The sequence below is a fragment of the Falco peregrinus genome, chromosome Z, assembly GCF_023634155.1.
Source record: "Falco peregrinus isolate bFalPer1 chromosome Z, bFalPer1.pri, whole genome shotgun sequence".
NCBI classification, from domain to species: Eukaryota; Metazoa; Chordata; class Aves; order Falconiformes; family Falconidae; genus Falco; species Falco peregrinus.
In genome coordinates, this window is record NC_073739.1 from 40,172,979 (window position 1) to 40,194,518 (window position 21,540).

The 21,540-nt window shown below is 39.7% G+C and overlaps 1 protein-coding gene and 1 long non-coding RNA gene across 10 annotated transcripts in view; both read right to left on the reverse strand.

Annotated features, from left to right (window-relative positions):
• Window positions 1-1,211: 1,211 nt before the first annotated feature.
• On the reverse strand, window positions 1,212-8,637 carry LOC129782806 (uncharacterized). The gene is made up of 2 exons (XR_008744932.1): window positions 8,499-8,637; window positions 1,212-3,903 (listed from the first exon to the last, which is right to left on the reverse strand). It is a non-coding gene; the product is annotated as an uncharacterized LOC129782806 (long non-coding RNA).
• A 7,678-nt stretch (window positions 8,638-16,315) lies between these two features.
• The window catches only part of ERCC6L2 (ERCC excision repair 6 like 2), a 58,120-nt gene continuing 52,895 nt past the window's right edge, over window positions 16,316-21,540 (reverse strand). For 6 of the 9 annotated variants that reach the window (XM_055790339.1, XM_013301778.3, XM_027791303.2 and 3 more), the window contains 2 exons: window positions 19,469-19,656; window positions 16,316-17,585 (listed from right to left, as the gene is read on the reverse strand). In XM_055790339.1, coding sequence (XP_055646314.1) covers window positions 16,613-17,585; window positions 19,469-19,656 — 1,161 coding nt within the window. In that variant the 3' untranslated portion in view covers window positions 16,316-16,612. Of the gene's footprint in view, window positions 17,586-18,199; window positions 18,332-19,464; window positions 19,657-20,753; window positions 20,919-21,540 lie in introns of those variants that run through there. The other 3 variants (XR_008744716.1, XM_055790340.1, XM_055790342.1) reach the window with 3 other exon arrangements.

A 21,540-nucleotide genomic window follows, 5' to 3' on the forward strand; every position in this document is an offset into this window, starting at 1 on the left:
TTATCACCAAATGTTTGTAAGTCACCACACTATATTTCAGTCTTTTTACCTGATAGCTTCTGGTATGCGCTGAAAAGTATATGTAAATTCTGATAAATAACTCAATTTGTGGTACTTTGATGACACATCTGCAGAACAACAGCACAGAGAAGGAAGGAGATGAAATCTTTCCACAGGAGAGAGGTATGCTGGAGTGGCGTGCGATCTTTTGGTTTTCCACAGGAGACTAGAAGCCTAGCCCTCCTGAAGTCAAAATGAGTTTTACTGTAGATTACAGCTGCAAATCTTGATTATTACAGCTTTTCCTTCCTTCAGCGTTTTACTAGAACAAGGCTGAACAGAAGGAAATCCTATGACAGATGTGTATCGTGCTGCAGAGGCCTTATTTGACATTTTGATGCATCCAATAATATTTGCCATATGTGTTTAAATGGTGCAAAGGACTTTGTGGGAGAAACTGGTCAACAAATATGTCAACTAAAATGTTAAAATAGCATTGACATCAGGATGGTCTCCAGATGAGGTTCCTCCCTACACCGAAAGCTCCTGATAGTCACCTCAAAGAGGAAAGGAGAAGCTAATGCAAGCATAGTCTTCAATTATCACATCATTAAGCACAGAGGAATTAAAACTCAGTTTGGGTTGGGGTCCAGAAAGCTGACCTCACTCCAAGTGGAAAACCGCCAGTACGGTGGTAATGGAGATTTCCTGAGGAGACAAAAGAGACATTTCAACAGGGAGAGAACCAGCCACCAAGAATGGAGGCAAATGGCCAGGATGGAACTGAGGATCTGGAGGATGTATGCTGTTGCTGCTGCAAAAAGGGTATACAGGACTTTGGAACAGTAACTCAGGCCTTCACATAGATGTACCAAGATGCCTGCTATGCTCTGAAGTTACAGAAAAGCACACTTTAAGCACTAAGAATGTATGTACTTAATATCGAACAAAGCCACAACACCCTCTGGAAGCAGTTACTGCTTACAGACCATTATCTCCCCTTTGCAGAAAAGGGTCAACCTTTCTGTTCAGCGTTTTCCTCAGATTTAATACATATATCCCGGAAAAAAAGGTAGGACCAGGGAATGAAGTATGGAATATAACAAGCCCTTGCAGCGAGTACAGAAGCAGACAGCAGAAAAAGCCAAGCAAGATGTGCTGTCTCTCGGGGATTTCAAAGGCATGTTGGGTTTTTTTTGGTTTTGTTTGGGTTCTTGTTTTGTTTTGCTTTGTTTTGTTTCATAATGCAGTTAATGGCTTTCAGTGAGCATGATGGGATTCATGAGAAGAATTGTCAGTGTTTAGGAGCTTTTTAATTACGGATAAATGTTATACATAAAATGCTGTATTCTCTTTTCTGCATTTCTCTCTCTTACTCACACCTCTTGCACATTTTCCTCAGGGCTGAGGCATTTATTGCCAGGATATTCTACCCTTATTTGAGCAGAAGAAACGTATCTTACATCCATTGCCCAGGGAGAGGGAAAACCATGGAAGTGAAAAAAAGTGTTTCCAAAGACCTACAAAGCTTCACTACTTAAATGCCTTGCAAAATAAAAAAGAACTACCTGGCAAGAGGACTGAAGAGCAGACAGTATTGCTTAAAACCCCTAGGTTACTGCTTCAGCTCGTGTATAAATTACCCCTCTAGAGGCCAGCAGAGTATCAAAAAAGTTACCATGAACTAGACCATAATACCACTGTAGACCCAACTCTTAACTAAATTATTAACATTTAAAACTTCTTCCATCTATACAAAGTCTGCTTTTTGCATTGAGACTGAACTGTCCTGCAATTATAGTAGGAACATAAAGAGCATGTTGTAGTACTACCTTTATCCTGGATCTAAATTCTTTATGTGGGGTAACAGATGTTAGCAGTAGAGACTGCTCACCAAAGCAGATATATTGCCTTCATTTATATGGGGAAGGTCTGCTCATTTAAGCAGTGTGTTTGAGATTAGTGTATACTTAGGAGAAACTGTGTGTATTGTGGTCAGAGTCAGGAATGGGACTCTACCATAGTTCAGCACTGATTTGCTGTCTCTGAACTTTGTGTCTTGGTTTTACAATCTGTAAAATAGATACTGTAATACTTACAATGCACAGCTGACCTGGGAGAAACACCTTCTGCCTCACAGGATTGATGGGAACATTAATTACTGTAATCAGTTACATGGAAAAGCCTCAATAAAAAGTCCAATGGGAATGCAAAGCAATAAGAGATTTGGCAACTGAAACAGCTATATGCATGCCTTAGTATTTTTTTCTAATGAGTGTGCTGATCTAACTCTTTCCCTTTGAGTGGGTCTTACTCTACGGCTTGTTCCTGCAGCCCTCACACAGCCACATTCCCACACAGTTTGTTTGAGGAAGGCCTTGAGATTCAGCTTTGTGTATTTTGTCTTGGTGCCAGGAAATACTATCCTTTTAATTAGTAGGTCCATTTCTTTGATAAGTGTTTAAGTGGCTTCACTGCAATTTCATCTCTTCAGTTGTCATCCAGCACCTGGGAGGTAAGGAAAAAGGAAGCAAGCACTGAATTTCTCCCTCATTTCTACAGAGGGATATTTCTGAGACACTGTACTTGTGTGGGTGGGCGGATGGATGGATAGACAGATGGAAAAGGGAGTTTCCTTTATGGGATTCCAATAATTGGTATGTGGTTTACATTCCATTCATCTGAAGGACTCTTATTTTAATCAGAAACAGGCTTGGGCTACTAAACTACCTCTAGTGTGCAAAACATGTGCCTGCTTTCAGCTGGTGACTTTTCTCACATGCGTCTTGTCTTTGACACCCACAGGCCCCAAAGAGTAATGTGGTCACTTACCACCAAGAACACAGGGTCAGGTCCTGTAACAGGAGTTGGTTCAGAGCCCTTGTCCAGGCAGACGTTCTCTGATTGCTAGCTTCACAAGCAGAAGCACTTTACAGTGTGGTATTTGAAACTGGCATTGATTTCTCAAAGAGGGTTTTGGCTTTGGTGTTTTTTTTTCCTAGGCTCATCCAGCTCTGGGAAAGCCTTGTCTGGACAGTGTCGTGGAGGTCTGGCAGCACAACTTCGTCTCAGTAGCCAGACGTTAATGCAGACAACTGCTGAGAAAAGCCCCATATTCAGCAGCTGGCCTTGCTGCTGTGCATTAAGCACAAACGAATGAGGGGCTAACACCTTGTCCAGAAATAGTCAGGCTAAATAAACAGTAACACAAGACAAATTTCAGCTTTGGAGCTGCTGAAAATGTGGACATCAACTGCTGTTACCCAAGGGCAAGGGAAACATACAATGACTTCCGTAGTGCATGGGTATGCTGCTGCTCAGAACTCTCCCTGGACCATTTGTGACAGGACTGTAGTTAATCGAAAAAATTTCTTCACATCTCACACTTCCCCATCAGCTCAGTTGTTCCACTGTCCAGATTTGTTTACTCTTAACTTTTAATTTGCATGGTTCAACACATTTATCTTTTCTGGGCCTACGTTCACTAACCTGTCTAGATTGTAACTGCACATGCTTTGGAGAATTCCATACCATCCATCCCTGACTGCACAAAGTGCTTCATGTCACACCCCCATCCAGTGCTCACCGTTTGGGCAGATCTGTCAACCAGCCCAGCAGAAGATCTGCTGCAGGGTGATACACCACCTAAGAAAGGAAGCACAGTTTCTCAGATTAGGTCCACAGCAACCTGGGTCCACCACAGACATTTACCTCCCTTGTGTCTCAGTTTCCCCATGGGGAAAAAGTAACTAGGGACAGATGCAGATCCAACGTCAAAGTGAAGGCTGAGCCTGCCTCCTCCTTCCCATGTGGAAGATGTGATGAGGGAGGTCTTGTGGCACTGGGCTGTGAACACAGACAAGAACTGCACAGTGTCACCTGTTGCTTCCAGCTCCGCGCACCCTGCAAAGACAACATACAACACGACTTTGGCAATTCATCAGTCTTTGGCCTGCACTAAGCAAGTAAGAATTGCTAACATCATGAAGGAAGCAAAAACGTCAAATGCCTCCTCCCTCTTGCTTGTGATTCAACAGCTTCTCGGCAACGTTCATTTCTCCACTCTTTACTCAGAATGTGAGACCCTTGGGACTTAATTAAACACTGGCACTGGCAAGTGAGAAGCATTCAGAGCTGCATTCTGGGTTGCAAAGGTCTCAGCAAAATCCTCCATGTAGAGCCTGATGATTTCCTCTCTCATGCCACAATGAAGCCTGAACCTCTCTCCTTGGGAAAAGGCCTTTAGCTCTGCACTTTGCTAGACCTCTGAGAGGTGTAGGTCCACACTGTGCTACCCAGGGCAAGGAGATCATTGCTTTGTACCTGTCACAGGATGCCTCAACCAAATTACATTACTGTGCTTTACCCTGCCTAGGCTTTCACAGATCCCAATCTCTCAGGCTCCAAGATTTCTGTCTGAGATTCACTTTAAAAGAGTTTCTTACATCTTGATTTATCTCAGAGCAGTAACAAAGTTAATCCTGTAAATACATGGGTCAGACAGTTGGGGTCTTGGCTCCACTGCTAATTTGGAGTAAATCTATCAAGATCAGTGATATTCTGATCACTGAATACTGGACTGAAAATAGAATTTTGAGTACTCAGCCCTATTCTGGCTGAGTAATTTCCAATTAGATGTATAGTAACATTTTGTAAGGCTCCCTGGTGCTGTCCTGTCATTTGAGTTTCACCCATAGTTGCTGGTTTGGTTCATTAGCATCCTGACTGCATTCTGGGAATTTTTTTCCTAGTTTTGGCTTTTTGTTTGTTGTTTGTTTTCCTGCCATAAACTAAACTAATTTATTTCAGATGCTGAGATTTAGCACAGAGTTAGCATTTGCTACAATAATGCTTTGCTGCTGGACATCCACAGGTTGAACCATTTACTTATGTTGGACACCAAAATAGCTTGACACAAGGAGTCTTTGGATTAATCTTTTTGGGGGTGACTATAATGATTTAGCACCACATTTGATTAAAGGAAGGTGAAATGCTGAATAAACTACGACCAACACATCACAGGGGACTCCTAGCAGCACAATCAGTTCATTTAATCATTCCCCAGTGCTCTCCCTGGACTGATCAGACAGCACCTTTACAGACCAAGAGCTATAATTCACAGACAAGAACATTAATGTTAATTAAGGTGTGACTGCTTAAACTTCTGTGGCTTTTTTCCCTGCTCTTCCCTTGGTTGGCCACAACTGTTCAAGTGTTGCTGAAGGTTATTCTGTTTAAGTATTAAAAAATGCTTAGCTAAATAGGTTAGCTTATTTGCTTTTGCTGATAGTAGCAGTCCACCCACAGAGCCCTTTCAAATCTTTTCAGTGTTTTGGAAACTGGATAAGGGACTTATTCAGTGACGTGCAAGTTTTGCCTGAGCCAGGAATGAAACGTGCATTTCATGAAATGAGAAATAACCTCAGACCACACACAGAGTGTAATTTCTGAACTCTGGCTCAGGCTCTCTTCCCCTCGTCCCTGTGCACACATACACACACTCCTGCTAAAAAACAAGATGATGACTGACATCCCTAAATCCTTTAAGCATTCTTCTGCAGCTAAGAGCAGAGGGAGGTTTTCAGAGCTTAGGTGGCTCATTATTAGCAACAACCTGATGAAAAAATGGATTACTACAGTATGTGCATACCACACCAAAGAGAAATAGCAAAAAGTCTATGCCATCTAAACACAGCTTTCAAGAGGAGAAACTGCTGATGCAAACATATTACAGCTATTTTTACTGCATAGAGAGATGACAAAAAGTCCTTCCCACAATTTTCCTAAAGAATATTGTTGGTTCTGTCACTCCTTGTTTAGTTAAGCCAAAATCATTGAGTGTTTCAAATATGATTTTCCATTATAATCCAGAGAAGTAAACCAGACAAGTTTACTGCATACAAAAAACTCACATCCTTTCCTCCCCCAAGCACAGGAACTATGTTGCATGGCTGGTGAGAATGAACTACAGAAAGAACAGGCAAAGGGCAAACTTTTCCGCAGTTGCTACTCCATTGCTTCAGTATCACCTCCAGAGCTTAATTCTCCACAGCCTTACAGCAAGCGAGTGCACTTAAATACTGAGACACTGGCCAAACCCCTGCTCAGCTCTCTTTAAATATTTCCTTTGATCTGGTCTAAAAGAAGCAGCTTCATTGCCTTCAGCAGGTAAGGAGTTCTCCTGTGTTACAGTTGCAGCACCTCTGCTGAACTGCCCCTGCAGAGCTTAAAATTCAAAACCAAATGTGCTTACAGACTGGCTTCTGTACTTCATTCATTGCTTTGTGCCCGATCAGTAATGCTATCATACAAGTAAGCCATTGATACTTACTCTATCATCCTGGGTACTCTGTATCTGCTTATGCATACAAATACATATACATCTGTACATGTATACAAATGCAAGTACGTCTGTACTTGTATTATACACACTGCTCTTACTTCCAGCAATAGCTGAGCTTGCTTAACACTTTCCATTATAGGGCCCTGCTTTCAGTTGTTTATAACTTAGCCAAACTCTAAATGCTCAAGCTGAAATTTTCCATGCTGAGTGTCTGCGTCAGGCTGAATTTTTTCTGGTAAGTTTCAGCTAAAATAGTACAGCTGTTCTGAATGTTGGGTTAAAGGGGTGCAATCTGCCTTCCTCCTTGTTCTTACAGCCATTTCACTGAGAACCTATTTTGTCTGCATGCTTTGGGAGAGATCCTGAGGATGGGAAAAGAAGTTACCTTACTGCAAAGGATCAGACTGTCAGAGTCATGCCCAGTACTAGCCTTCAGAAAACCTTGGCCAAGTTACAAAGTTTTACAAACTGTGTTTTATCCATGCTCCATATACATCTCCTAGAAAGTAGCATCATGATTTTCTGAGCACTTCACTGAAACAGAAGATGACCTTGACCTCACACACTTTCTCCATGTCCACCACCAGACTGTGTGTGCATCCTTCCCACAAACGAATTGAGCATCCCAATTACAAAAGGAGCTGTAGGGCAGTTCGGGACTTCTCATGCAATTTCTGGTCCTGACCCCCAGGAGCTGCTGTGGCACCAGAACTGAGAGCTGAGAATTCTGCCCCTTGTACCATCAATAGTCGTTCATGGTGCCCATGCACTACACTTGAGGAAGCTCGTTAGCTTGGAAACAAGCCAAAGAGCTTGGGGTAACAAGAAGAAATGAAAAAGCAGAGCAGACTCCAAGAGACAGACGCAACATAGCCAGGGCATAATGATCCATTGTGTTAATTATACTAACACTGTCCCCAGAATGTAGAATAGAACCAAGAATTCACAAATGCCAGCACTCTTGTTTTCAATCAGATTCTGTGACACCTACTAGCAAGTACATCCTTTCTTCCCCTAACTGCCTGGCCCACAGAAGTGATTGTACTGCTTCCTGCTATTAGCCACCCCAATCAGTCAAGTAATAGAAATTGTGGTTCTAAAAGTCCATGATGATCCATGTGGGAATCAATCACTTTGGAGTAACAGAATTCCTTTTGGATTTTGGTTTTATTTAAAAGTTTTCAAAAAGCACATTGTCAAAAGCTGCACTAGAAATATTAGTTATAAAACCACTCAAAAGTTACAAAATTACAGCATTACCAATGCTCCACTGGTGTAAATGCATTATGGTATAGTCTTCAACTGTACGCTCACCAATACCAACTTTTAACCAAGGACATCACCCTTCTTCTCTGCAGAGGACACACCATTTTTGGAAAGATCCCTTTACATCTTTCCCTTTCAGATTTGCAGTTTTTCCCTATGACTGTGCCAGCATAAAGCCGAGAATGAAGAAATTCCAGGTTGCACCCTAGATCAGCTGCAGCCTCTGCAGCTGTGAAGAGGCCACAGCTGCACAGTGGCTACCATCGCAGCTCACCCAAACCAAGCTACTGGGTAGCTGTAATCTTTTCTAGTTAATTCCCAGTTCCCTGCCTGAACAAAAACAAAAGGTAGAGCCAGACACGTATCACAGACTTCATGTCTGTTACCCTGTAATCCTGCAAGGCTAAAAATGGAAGTTCTCCGCTACTGGGAGGAACAGACTCACTGCAGTTTCCCAGTGGTTCTGGATACCCACTTTTTGCCTCTGAAGGAATGAAACAACAAAAGCTAAACTGGTGACATGATTAAACTACAGTAACTCAATTACGGAAGGTTTTATTGCTTGCTCTGAGTCTTAAACATGATGGTTTCTACTAAGGTGAGCCTTGGGATTTCTATGGTAAGGCGAGTAAAATAAAAATATCTCATTCTATTTTTTTTACACTCCCTTAAACTTTCTAAAATTATTTTCTTACCATGATTCCCCACCCCCACCCCCAACACATCACCCTCAAGACTACCAGGAAACAGCTGTCTGTTCTCATGTTAGAGGCTAAGACTTCATGTACAAGATGAAAAACTATCACCACACTGAACCTACCACCATGGTCTAAACACCTAACCATGCAGAGAAAACACTGCAGCACTGCAAAAAGGCCTAAACTTTTACCTTTCTTGAGCTAAGGGTGGCAGAATAGTTTGATGTTCTGGACATCAGGGTCTCCAGGTGCAAACAGATTCCACATCTTTGGCTTTTTCAGTCACTAGATAGAATTTTACTTTTACTGGTGTCCACAAATATTAACATGTAGAGTGCCTGAATCAAAGCATAAAGGAAAAGATTAACAACTTTAAACAGCTTTCCTCATTATTACTGAGGATTTTAACCTTTCCATTACATGAAAAATAGCAAGTCAAACTTCCCCCTTTAAGTGCCTTCCTACTGCTTCTATCTTTTTCAATGAAGTGGCATTTATGAAGAGAATCCTTTCATATGTATCCAGAAATTTTTCAAGAGAAATATTATAGTCTTGGCCAAGCACATTTTCCTACTTAACTTCTTCTTCCTTGTTTGTGTGGGCAACTCACAAAGAATCAGAGGTGAATGCCACTGAATTCAGGTTTTGCTATGGATGCAAGTTATGATTTTTCAGTGTTCTCTTAGCAGCCTAAGGTTTCTGAGTTTGAAACAAGTTCCATCACATGGTGAATTACCCAGTTATAACAATTTGATAGAACATAGAATTCTAAACCAGAAAACTATTCAACGTTCCCAAGGTTTGGTCTGAAATATGCATGTCACACAATCATTTCTCTCCATGTATGTTAGAAGCTGATTATATTGTATAATCTACAATATAACTGTAATTATACTATAGATATATCATATATAGGTAGAGTATATAACATACAGAGCATGTATATATATTTTATATATATCTATAGGCCCGTTTATCCTGGACAAAAGAAGACTTGAGAGGGGATCTTATCAATGTACACAAATATCTTATGGGCAGGTGTCAAGAGGCTGGGGCCAGTCTCTTTTCAATGATGCCCAGCAACAGGACAAGGGGCAACAGGCACAAACTGCAACACAGGCAGTTCCACCCGAATGTGAGGAAAAACTGGTTTACTATGAGGGTGACAGAGCACTGGGACAGGCTGCCCAGAGAGGCTGTGGAGTCTCCTTCCCTGGAGACATTCAAAACCTGTCTGGATCTGATTCTGTTCAACCTGCTCTAGGTGAACCTGCTTTAGCAGGGGGTTGGAGTAGATGGTCTCCAGAGATCCCTTCTAACCCTTACCATTCTGCAATTCTTTGATTATACATAAGTACATATATCTTAGTGTATATATGTAATGTATTATCTAGCTAATGATTCAGGCATGTAGTGTTATAAAGTAACGATGTCCATTTCAAGGAACTTAGATTCTGGTTTGTCAAACACTGCATAGACTGACACTTCAGAAACAGAACAGAACCTTAACATTTAATTAAAGAGAAGATATTTCTTGATACTCCCTCCAAGTAAAAGACTCTTAAACTAGAAGTAGCATATTGTAATACAGCATTATATATAACCACAAGTACAAAACAGTGGGGGGCAGACCGGGAGGCGAGAGAAGCCTGAATTACTCTAGCTATGCTATTACAGTATCTGCATGTAGAAGGACCAAGCCAAGTTCACATCTGAATCTACTGCAGAGGTGATGAGACCAAAGCAAAAAAGAGAAGTTTTAAGAAAACAGCTTTCTCAAAGGTACTTAAATTACATTCCCAATTAGACCATAGTATGAATTTGTTTTCTTTGCCATGAATTATAAACCAGAACAACTAGAAACTGTGCTGGAACTTCCATCATAGCCTGAATCACACAGAGGCCGCTGCTGCCAACAGTTGTGAGCGTTTACCTCAAAAAATATAAACAGACATCTGGTATTTGTTTTTAAAGTAACTGGCATAGAATGACTTTCAGGGTGATACAGGAGATCATGTTTACATGAGCGTTCACTTGATGGAAACAATATCAAACCATAGGGGAAGAAAATCCCTTTAGTATAAACAGTTCTGTTGAAGTAAAATACAGATTCATTCTGAGTTGATCTGGGTTCGTTTAGCATTTGAAGTATCCCCACTGTTTTGCCATTGTCTTTAATAGATGCAGCATTAGGGATTGTGAAAGTTGATAACAAATGTTTAGCCGCTGGAACATGCTACAACAGACCAGTGCAAATTGTAAAGTAATTATGCTGCACACGTGCATTTTCAGAAAACAATGCTTTGGCGCAGCAGGCCTGCTCATGATCCAGACTGCGTAAGTTATGTGTGCAATCTCAATTCAGTTATACTGCGTGTAGACATGTAGACACAAGGTCAGGTCCCGACTGCTCCATTCCATCCTCTCAGCTCAAGTGAACTCAAGGAACAATTGAGATAATCTGTCCTCAGTTATCATGCATATACAACATGACTGCATTCTATTACTTCTTTAATTTTAGAGCACAATCTTCACTTGGTCTTTAAAAAAGGGAATTCAACTTTTTGGATGCCAATTAAACAAATGTTGGGATGTCACGCAAACAACTCTGAAGCCCTCCAATTATCTTGTTTAGATGTACTTTTCTCCTCTTTCAGAATCAGCTGGCAGAATCACACACAAGATACAGACTCATTTAGCAAGTAGCCTCCTATGATCCACACATGATCTACAGGAAAAGAGGCATACCTATAAATGCTCTGAACCACTGCCTATATCTCTCTTGTAGATTGCCCATCTAGACAACCATTTTCAATAGCAGGAAGTGAATTTTCCAACTTACCTTAGGCCAGTTATCTACTCTTCAGGTGCCTTAATCAGGAAGGTAGATTCTAGCACAGAGTCTACTTAGATGGTCATTACTCTTCTTTTATAGGATGCACTGAATCAGATGTACTGCACAGTGGAATATGCAAACACAAGGAGAGAGTTTTCATAAGAATATTCTTTTGTTGCATATACTGGAAAGTATGCAGTGAATAAAATATGCAGGGCACTGCAGGAACACAAAAATACATAGCAGCAAAGGCAATTAAATGCTTCCTTGGAAGAACAGAACCCTCTCCTGGTGTTAAAATTCCTACTCAAGTACTTTTAAACCATCTTTTTCATACATAGTAACTGTATTGCTGTCTTTGAAGCATCCAGTGACATTTTGATTATGCTATTACCAAGTTCCCTTCCCTCCTATTAATGCTGCTTTTACTCACTGTGCTGAAGCCATGCACTGGGATTAGTCTGCCTTTCGGTGCTTGAAGTCATAACCTGCTAAATCCGAGCACATACATCCTTTCAAACTGCCTTAATGCGCTCACAAAACATATGTGAACATCCTAACTTTCTCAAACATACACGTTATCTGAAATCATTCATTCTCCCTCCCCCAGATCAAATATGGTATCTATGTACCATATGGCTACTCCCAAATGTAGTTATAAGCACAGGTCCAGTTTGCAAAACATGCTTGAGATCCAGACTACACTGCAAATCAGACCCAGGACACACACGGTGTTTTAACTAGGTCTGGTGACAGTTTTGTAAACAGGTTGCTGACAGAGCTGCATTTGTTCGCATAGGCAGGGTCAGATTTCTTACTAGTTCACTGGCAACCTGGTCTTTCCTTCCAGTCTAAGAATTTCCATTGAAGGCAATGGTAACTATCAGTACCCCGTTAGGTCAGGGACCCAGAGCCAGACCCAAAGAAACACCATTAAGTGAAAGAACAAGGAAACTGCAACAAGGAACAGTAAAAACCTAGTGAGCCATTTCCAGCTGACAGCTATGATGAAAAAGACAACCTTTTCCTCCTGGCTGATTTATATTGAGAGCAGGTGGTGACTACCACAAGGCTACTTCCTTAGGTTAGGAGGCTGTTACAGTTTCCTTGTAGCCCATCTCCCTGTAACTGTAGGGGAACCTGCACGCAGAAGCTGTATGAACTCCACTCCACCATAACCCTAAACACAGCATCCCCCCAAAGCCTCCTTCATTTTAAAAGCCAAATGAAATGATAATGGCAGATTTCAAAGATGACAAAAAAAATCTGTTTTTATTATGTGAAGGATATACCTTCAAATACAGGTCAAATAATTCCTTTTTGAGTTTATTCAGATTCTTTTTTTGTAAAGCATACAGACATCTTCTTCATGACAAAAATATTTTATGCTCAGATCCCTAGGGCACTAAATTGCAGTATTTATGGCTTCAGTGATATCCCCTAGTAAAATATATTAAATTTGCACAGGAAGCTACAGAGTGCCATAAATCTTCCTTCAGGAAATCTTCCCGTAGCTCGGTTCAATTGCAGATAACAAATGTATTTCCACAAATCTATCATCAGTACTTGGCATACATGTGAATAAAACATGCAATTCTATGGAGGTTTTGATTTATGTGCATCATCACCTTATAGATGAGAAACGTAATTTCCTGATTACTTCACAAAAATGGTGACAGCTTCGTACTTGGGAATCAGCTCTGCAGTTCAGCCTTCTACTTGTACAGTTCCACTGCTCTGAGGTTCTTCCAAAAGAAGTAAAATGAGAAGTCTTACCTAACTCAACCCGATTTTGCCCTCCCTAGGATCTATTGACTCAGACCATGACTGACAAACCAGTGGCGCTCAGGTGAAGCCTCTCTCTAGTGCCCCAATATCAACTGAAACCAACAAGGTTATTTAGCCCCATCCAGCCCTCTGACTCAGAAGTTACCAGTCCCTCCTTCTGGCCTAAAAAAATACTTTATCATGTAGGTTAAATACTGAGCTCCTGGTTCCAGGTAGTTAAGTCAGATTTCCCAATCAGGTTCTTAGATGGATTCCACTTACAATAAGCACATAATGGTTAACACAGAGACAGAGGAAAGCCTACAACAGCTTCCCATGACCTAAAGTAGAAGCTGGTCCAGATCAAATTTAAGCTTATTTTCCAATGGGCAGTCATCCAGACCACAAAAGCTACCACCATTCATAGACTGCTGCTGTGCAGCTTCAGTGTCCAAAGTTTTAAAATTTCATAACATTTACCCTTCACATAAAACAATTTATACAGTACATTCAATGTAAAACCCTGTACTAATACACCATTACATCTGAGATTTCAAAGCTTACAAAACCCAAAGATTAGGTTAAGGCTTCCACAGCAACATGGAGCCCTGGCCTCTTTAATTTACATGTTATGACAAGGTACTCCTTTCGTGTGAGCCCACAGCACTTAGAAATGTGACAGACTATGCAGCAAATGAGATAGGACATTGCTTATCTTACAACCACTCCTTCAATCTATGAAGCACAGTTTTCATTTGGAAATTTTATTACAGCCAGCATTTCATGAGTAAGATGGTAACTTGTCAGTATGTAGAAAATCCTTACTCCGTACATACTATACTGCTTATTTACAACAACCTCCTTTCTGAAATACTGGTAGTTTATTAAGTACTGGGATGAAAATGAGATCCAGCAGCTTTTTTGTTTTTTCTCCCTCAGTACACCTTGGAAAGTATTTATTATGTTCTACAGAGATGTATAGATTTATCTAGGTTTTCCATCCAAAATGCGAAATAGAACCCCGAGATCACGTTTCTCACCATCCTAGGAGGAGGAATTAGTATGTTCTGTTAGAGAACTAGTTGAATGGGGTGCAGCCTGTGTATATTCACAACGGGGTAAAAAACATTATTATCTATCATTCTATTTGATAATATGTGCATTTGATACTTGCATCACAGAGAGGAGATATGGTTGAATCTGATCCCAGTTTTAAACATCTTTATCCTGAAAGCTTGGGACTGCAACCCTACATAGCACTAGCGAACTGTTGGGAAAAACTAATGTTTAAAAAGCCCAACATAAAAATTATTTGCCCTGAAAGCTATGAGTGCAAAGTAATAGTACACAAATCTGATGTTGTGAGAAGTGCTATGATCATAACTAGGCCCATTCCAGCTCTGGTGTTGAGGATAAAGTCAAATATGGAAAGCACATGTATACATTTGCTCTGGCTGATACACAGCAGCGAGGACAGGCACCCAGCAGCTGTTATGCCAAAGCCAAAGGAACACACAATACCCAGTACTGCAGACAGAAATCTGCCTATGTAGCAGAGGTGGCATAAAGCAGGGACTGGCACCAGTGCTTTCCTCAGGAATATGCTGCTGTATAAAGAGGCTCAATGAGTAATAAATACTCTTCTCTCATGAGACCCCCACGTGGAGTACTGCAGCCAGATCTGGGGTTCCTAGTACAACACAGACATGGACCTTTTACAGTGCGTCAAGACGAAGGCCACGAAACTGCTCAGAGGGCTGGACTGAGAGAGTGGGGGTTGTTCACCTCAAGAAGGGAGGTCTCCAGGGAGACCTCATTGTGGCCTTACAAACCTTCTTTAAATATTGAAAGACAGACACAGGACAAGGGGCAGTAGTTTTACACTGGAAGAGCATAGATTTAGGTTAGATACAAGGAAGAAATTCTTTACTGTGAGAGTGGTGAGGCACTGGCACGGGTTGCCCAGAGAAGCTGTGGCTGCCCCATCCCTGGAAGTGTTCAAGGCCAGGCTGGATGGGCTTTCGGCAACCTGATATAGTGGAAGATATCCCTACCCACATCATGGGGGTCGGAGAAGTTCTTTAAGGTCCCTTTCAACACAAACCATTCCGTGATTCTATTATCCTATGGTTCTTGAAATTCCCTTGGCAACTAACTGCTGCGTCCAGTCTAACTTGTGCACTTCAAATGCAGTAAGCAAAATCCTTGTTGAGATGTTCCCAAGACACTCATAGGTTATCCCTGCAGCAGAAACAATAGCAGTAGCAATTAAAGCATAATATTGGAGCAAACTGGTATAGTACAGCAAGAATTACAGTTATTGTTATTAAACATAATACGACTGACAAACCTTTTGACTATCAGCAGAAGCTGAATTCAAGCTGTAATACACTAAACAGTAATATTCAGTGTCAGCAGCAGACTAACAGAAGATTAATTTCCTCAAAAAGCCACTTCATTGTAACTTGAGTATGCACATCTGAATTTAAAGAAATGTGGCCACACAAATGCCCACAAAATTGCTTATACTAAATATTCTTGTTTTAAATAACTAAAAAAAAAAAAATCAATCCACAATCTGCACATGCAATTTCATATTTAAGTACACATGCAACACAATGTGTTTAAATTTTTTCAGAATACAATGCTCATAAAATGGAACTTGTTTCTCTTCTTAAGCAGAGTAAGAAATAACAGTTTTCCCAGTATAAACCATATTTGGTGGTGGTTTTTTTTTTCTACCAAATACTCACATAAGTATGTACGTACAAAATACATGAAATCAATGGAGACAACAGTGAGTCTTAATTACTGAATGGCATTAGATTCTTCCTGAAATTCACTAGGAAGCAGTGTGGGTTTTTTAAAATTATTTTAAAAGTCTATTCCCTCTCTTCTTTCCTTGCACAGAAAGATGAACGCCACCAACATTATGTGGTCTGAACATTATCTCAAAGACGTAACAGAAGTCTGTACAAAAAAAAAAGGGGGGGGGGGGGAGAGAGGAAATTTGACACCTAGCATGATTTAATATGCTGTAGGTCCTGCACTGAGAAAAAATGAACAAAAATTGGTGATTCTTCACATCAATCACGCTGAGAAACTCACTGCCATAGGATAGTGAATATAATTAGAAGCTCCACAGCATCAAAGACAGACTCAGCAAAATCAAAGGGTGGGAGAAGGGGAGAATCCATCAAAAGCTATTAGACACAAAGGCATCATCCCCATCTCATGAAGTCCCTGTAGCTCAGAAAATATGTGGAATATCATTGTCAAATCCCGGTAATATCACTAGATTCAGCTTTACATGACTGAGGGCTTCCAAGTGTAAGTAAAGGGGAAAAATTACTCAGTACTGCTAATGAGTCAAGGAATATAATCAGAATGCAAGAAAGCAAAGTGTACTCAGAACATTTTAAAAAAGTTTACTTTAAAATTAATATACCATAGCTCACAATATATAGTACATACGCACTACTGTGCATACAGGTACTATACATTACATATGCAATTACATATGTAAGAGCATATGTAATGTATTCACATCTGTAAAATGGAAATCCGTATCATGATAAATACAAATTCATGACTTTGCCTTTAATTTCATGGAGGTATCATGTTTTGCTGCATACTGCTAAAGTTGTGGATATTTAAATGTTCAACTAAAATAATTACAGTGCAACTCACATAGAAAAACTTTCATTTTACTACATTACAAGATGTAGCAGTAGACTGTTCATCTGAATCACCTGGACTGTATTTTTTCCACAGAAAATTTTCATTTTTTTTCCAAAGAGAACTTTCACACACTTCTCTCTCTTCTGTCACTGGGGCGTGAGGTGCTCTTTCACATAGCTTCTCTATGACTGCTATGTCTGTGAGCTTTTTGAGGCTCTCCTCATTCTGCTCATTCAGCATGTCCCAGAAATCTTTTGGTCTCTCCTTTGATTTTTCTACTTGCCCTGAAGGGAATCTCCTTGGTGATTCTGTAGGCCCATTTCCATCATTTCTGAAGAGGTCATTGAGAACAGAGGTATCTCCAAGTAAGTCCACAAAAGACTTTTTCTTACAAGTCTGAGCTTTTCTCTCCCCATTTTCTGACTGAGACAGGGATCTTTTTCTTGGCAGCTGTGTTCCTTCTGCGTCCTGCTGTCCTTCACAACTTTTTACAGGCAGCACCTCAATTATTTCTGATTTACTGCTTAATGAGCCAGATGCCATAAAATCCTTGAATGCCTGACTGTTTCTCCTTTCGATATGTTGAGTAGCAACAGTGGGTGATTGTTTATATTTTGCATCAACACACACATCTTGCAAGCAGGAGTCATTGTGAAGCTGCTCTACTTCTTTACAGCTCTGCTGGCTCCGAGTTTCTGTAGTTCCATTCAGAAGTAGTCCTTTAGCTGATGAAGATCTAGACTTAGATCTTCCAAAATTAACAATAGATTTTCTTTTTCTAGAATGTGTTACACTCAATTCTCTTTCCTCACAGTTATGTAAAGCTTGTGCTGGTATTTCAGCTGGGAAGAAAAGCTCTATCTCTGGATGCCTGGAAAGGTAGAATTCCTTCAACATCTTCTGCCTTGTTTCTGATGTAGCTTTTGCAATATGTTCTGCAAGTTCTTCCATTGATCCCATATTAAAGTGGGATACCATTTCTTCAAATTGTCTCCTGTAATTATCAATAAAGAAAACCACATTAAACACCTTTAACTAGAAACAAAAGCAGCTTTCAAGCAAGTAATTCAATTTACCTACTTTATATATCCTGGAAAGTAATCACTGAAAGTAACTTCCTTATTAGGAACACTGTTTGTTTTTATTAGCAAAGAGAAGAAAGAATAATGACCTTAGAAGAATTGAAGTGACTTCTGAATGCCACACTCCAGTGTGGTTCCTCAGTTTACAATCCGAAGACTTAACTTCCAGTGTAGGTAAGATACTGTATCAGAGGACCAGATTTCAGAAGGTATTTAGCCACCAAAAAGATGCAGATGGAGAGATAGCTGGGGGGCTGGGAAAAACAATAGTAGTTGCTCAAACTCCTTTTAAAAAGCTTGCTAAACAAGAGCTGGATAAATACATTCATTCACAGGAGATTGGGACTGTCCCCTCCATCCTATCTAGTGAGCTACGTAATATTTATTTCTGCTAAGAGGCCAAGTTCTAACTGAAGGAGCAAATCCTAATTGAGTTAGCCATAGTCTGGGGTCAGGTAGCCTAACTGGAAGGCTGGAGAGGTAAGTTTATGCTCCCTTGTCAGAGAAAGGATATGAAACGTCTTGCCTGTCCAGTGTGAGGGCTCCAACAGGCAGTGAGATTTAACCCTGTTTGGCCTCAAATACCACTCGACGGGCTAGCTCCAGCTATACCCTTTATACAGGGTGACTGCAGACAGCTTCCCACTCCACCTTGCTACTGCAACACAAACGGAGGCACCTAATCATCTTCACATTCATTTACAGCACAGCCAGATGTACTACAAAGTCTAACTGAGCCAGGTGCTAACAGATGACTCGCCTCTCATTTAAGAGTCAACATGCTTTAAGCTTTTTGCTAGACATGGCTTTAGGATCTTGGAATAATAATCTTAGTCTCTTCATTGCCTTTGAAAAATTTACCCCAAAAAACTATTGATAACTATGATTACAATTCTGAGTATTTTTAGCATGAAGGGTTCTCCCATATCTGCCTCTCAAATATTTAGAATTTTCAGTATCTATAATAGTAAGCACGTCTGGCATTTCAACAATAACAGTTTGGATAGCTGAGGCCAGCAAGCTAATATGACAGATTCTGAACATTTACAGGTATTACCTAGATACCAACCCTCATGCAGTAACTTAACTGTTTCAAGGCCAGATTGCAAATACATACCAAATCCCAGTTCTATGGGTTTGCCTAGTTAGCTACAGCTTTCTGCTTCCTATTTCCACATACCGTCTGGCTAATGTTATTGAACTTCCATCTCTGTATGAACGGAATTTAAGTATTTATATTAATAATAGCGATAGTCTGGGGAAAAAGGAAAAACGGGAGATAGAAAAAGTATTATCTTTCAAAAAATGAGTGGGGAGACAAAAACATTAAAAAATATTAAAAAATGTTGAGCCCCATGTTAAAAAATAAACATGAAGTCCGATTTTTTTTTTTAATAGTCTTTCAATGAAAGTGATGAAATCAGGGCAAAACGAGTATGCAGTCAGAAGCTCACATTATAGAAACAAGAAATTGTACAAAGTTTAAACACTGGTTTGTAGTACTGCATGATGCACACAACATGAACACTTGTGGTGATGATATCTGCACAGCTATGTAATATACATAGACATTAAATCAACACATTAAAGTGATCTGTGTGTTCAATTTGTTTTATTCATCAATTATGGCACACTTTGTATAGTGTGAGTGGAAGATTCCCATTAGTTCTGCTCTTCCCATAGAAAATAATCAGAATTCCCCAAGTATGGCTGGAACAAAGACAAAAGCAACTTCCCAGAGGGAAGTTCATTTCAACCTTAGAATTTTAACTTCATCTCACCAAAACAGTCTTACCTGCGGATTCCTTTCGGTGTCTTCCCAAGCAAGAAGATGGTTGAACCTACTCTGTGTACTTTTTTGTTTTTCTGGGTAATAGGATGCATAACATACAGGTGATGTGGATTACTGTTTGTCAGCATTTCTTGCCCTCCCTTAACAATGTTATTCTCTGCTGTGTCACCTTCTGAGTCTTCCTCTTTTTTCTAGTAAAATGAGACATAGAAATCATCAAAACAACCATGTTTCTGACTTAATGATAAGTTCTATTGTGCCCAATTCTGCCACTCTTAGCTAGCACTCAATGGTTTGAATGTTAAGACAGATTCAGAGCTGCAGTGTAGACTCCCTGCTCAGTCACAAACTTCCAGGGACACTGAAAGCAAGTCTTGGGTTCTCCAAGAGTAAGGTGGGCTATTTTTCCAAACAGGTTAATTGTGAGCTAAACAAAAAATCTCTAATTTCTCTAATGCAAAAACAGGGGTCGTACAAATACTTAATTCTGTGCCACAGGACCCAAATATCAGTTACACACTTCAAATATTACTATAAAACAGAATATGTCCAAGTCTTATCTTAACAGATACATAAAAGCTTCCTGGATTCATTTTATCAAGATTAGTGGATTATTTGGAATCACTACTTCCTGCCTGTCAACATATGTTACACAATTTTTGCACAGTATATGTTCAGAACTCTTAGTTAATTCAGCTATTTAACACTTGAAGAAAAATATAAATAATCACATATTGAGAGATAAAGTTAAGGTAAAAACATTTTTGTCAGTATCACAATTTCTAACACAGTTATTCAGAATTGTAAAGTATTTTGAAAGAGGTATCACTATATTCGTGTAAAGGAACAAGAAAAAAATTACACGACAGTTTCATTATAATAATGGTAAGATTAAAACATTAACAATCCTGTGATGTTTCTTAAAGTGAGAATGTCAATTTTAAATGTAATAGCTATAAGAAGCTAATGTTTTGATCAGTTCCAGTAAGATTGTGCTACAGATCAACTCATCATGCATTGACAGTCAAAGTCTTGCACAAAAATATAATCCTATCTACACTTTAGTTATTTCTCAGAAATTCTCATAGAAATTTCCCCTTGGCCAAAAGGCAAGCCAAGGAAAATGCAAAAATTGTGTTTGAAGAGCAGGGAAAAAACAGAACACCCCCTCCCAAAATCATATTACCTTCTTTTTTCCCCCCAGATGAGATCAGCAGAAAGAATAAATGCCCAGTCAGTCCCCCTACTAATGTTACTTTAAAGATGAAAACACAAACTGTGTTCACACCTTGTCATCTGTAGTTCAGAATTTGGTTTTGGATCTACAGTGTTTCTTCCCAATGTGTTTCTATTTGATCCATGTCCACTTATTTCCATGGGCTGTTCACAATGTTCTTGAGCTTTAAGATCTCACATCTGTTCTCAATCCATTACTTAGGCAAGTAACCTCAAACTAGTATACAGAGAGAGATGTTAATATTAAGGGACCTAGAGGCATACATTTTCACTCTAAGCTAAATGCACAACTCCAAAGATTAGAATTTCACTGTACTATTAGAAGTTATATTACACAAGCTGAAGCCAAGACCACAATTAAGATAAAAACCCTATCCTCCCAATAATGTTATGATGATAGTAACCAAATAAAGACTGAATTAGCAGATGTATACAGAATTAGCAAGATAACTGAGAATTCTTATGCTGTAGATAACATTTAAGATGTTTACATGTATTTTTTTTTTTTTTAAGATATGCATGGATAATATAGAACTTTACTTGGAAAATCTATTTTTAAAAAGCAAGCAATGCTAGTTTTAACATATATTTATTATTAAATATGTATTTATTGGGATGGTATTTACATGAAAAATATTCATAGTATTTAGATCTTACTGTAAGACCTAGCATATTTGTCACTCTGTCAGGAAACCAGGATTGTGCAGTTTAATTCAAGCCAGCATAATCTGCATAGAATACAAGCCTGACCATGTCAATGCCTGTTTTAAAAGTATTTGAAACCCCCATAAACGTGCATCCATCTACCTCTTATTAAACAAGACCAAAGTATATGAGGC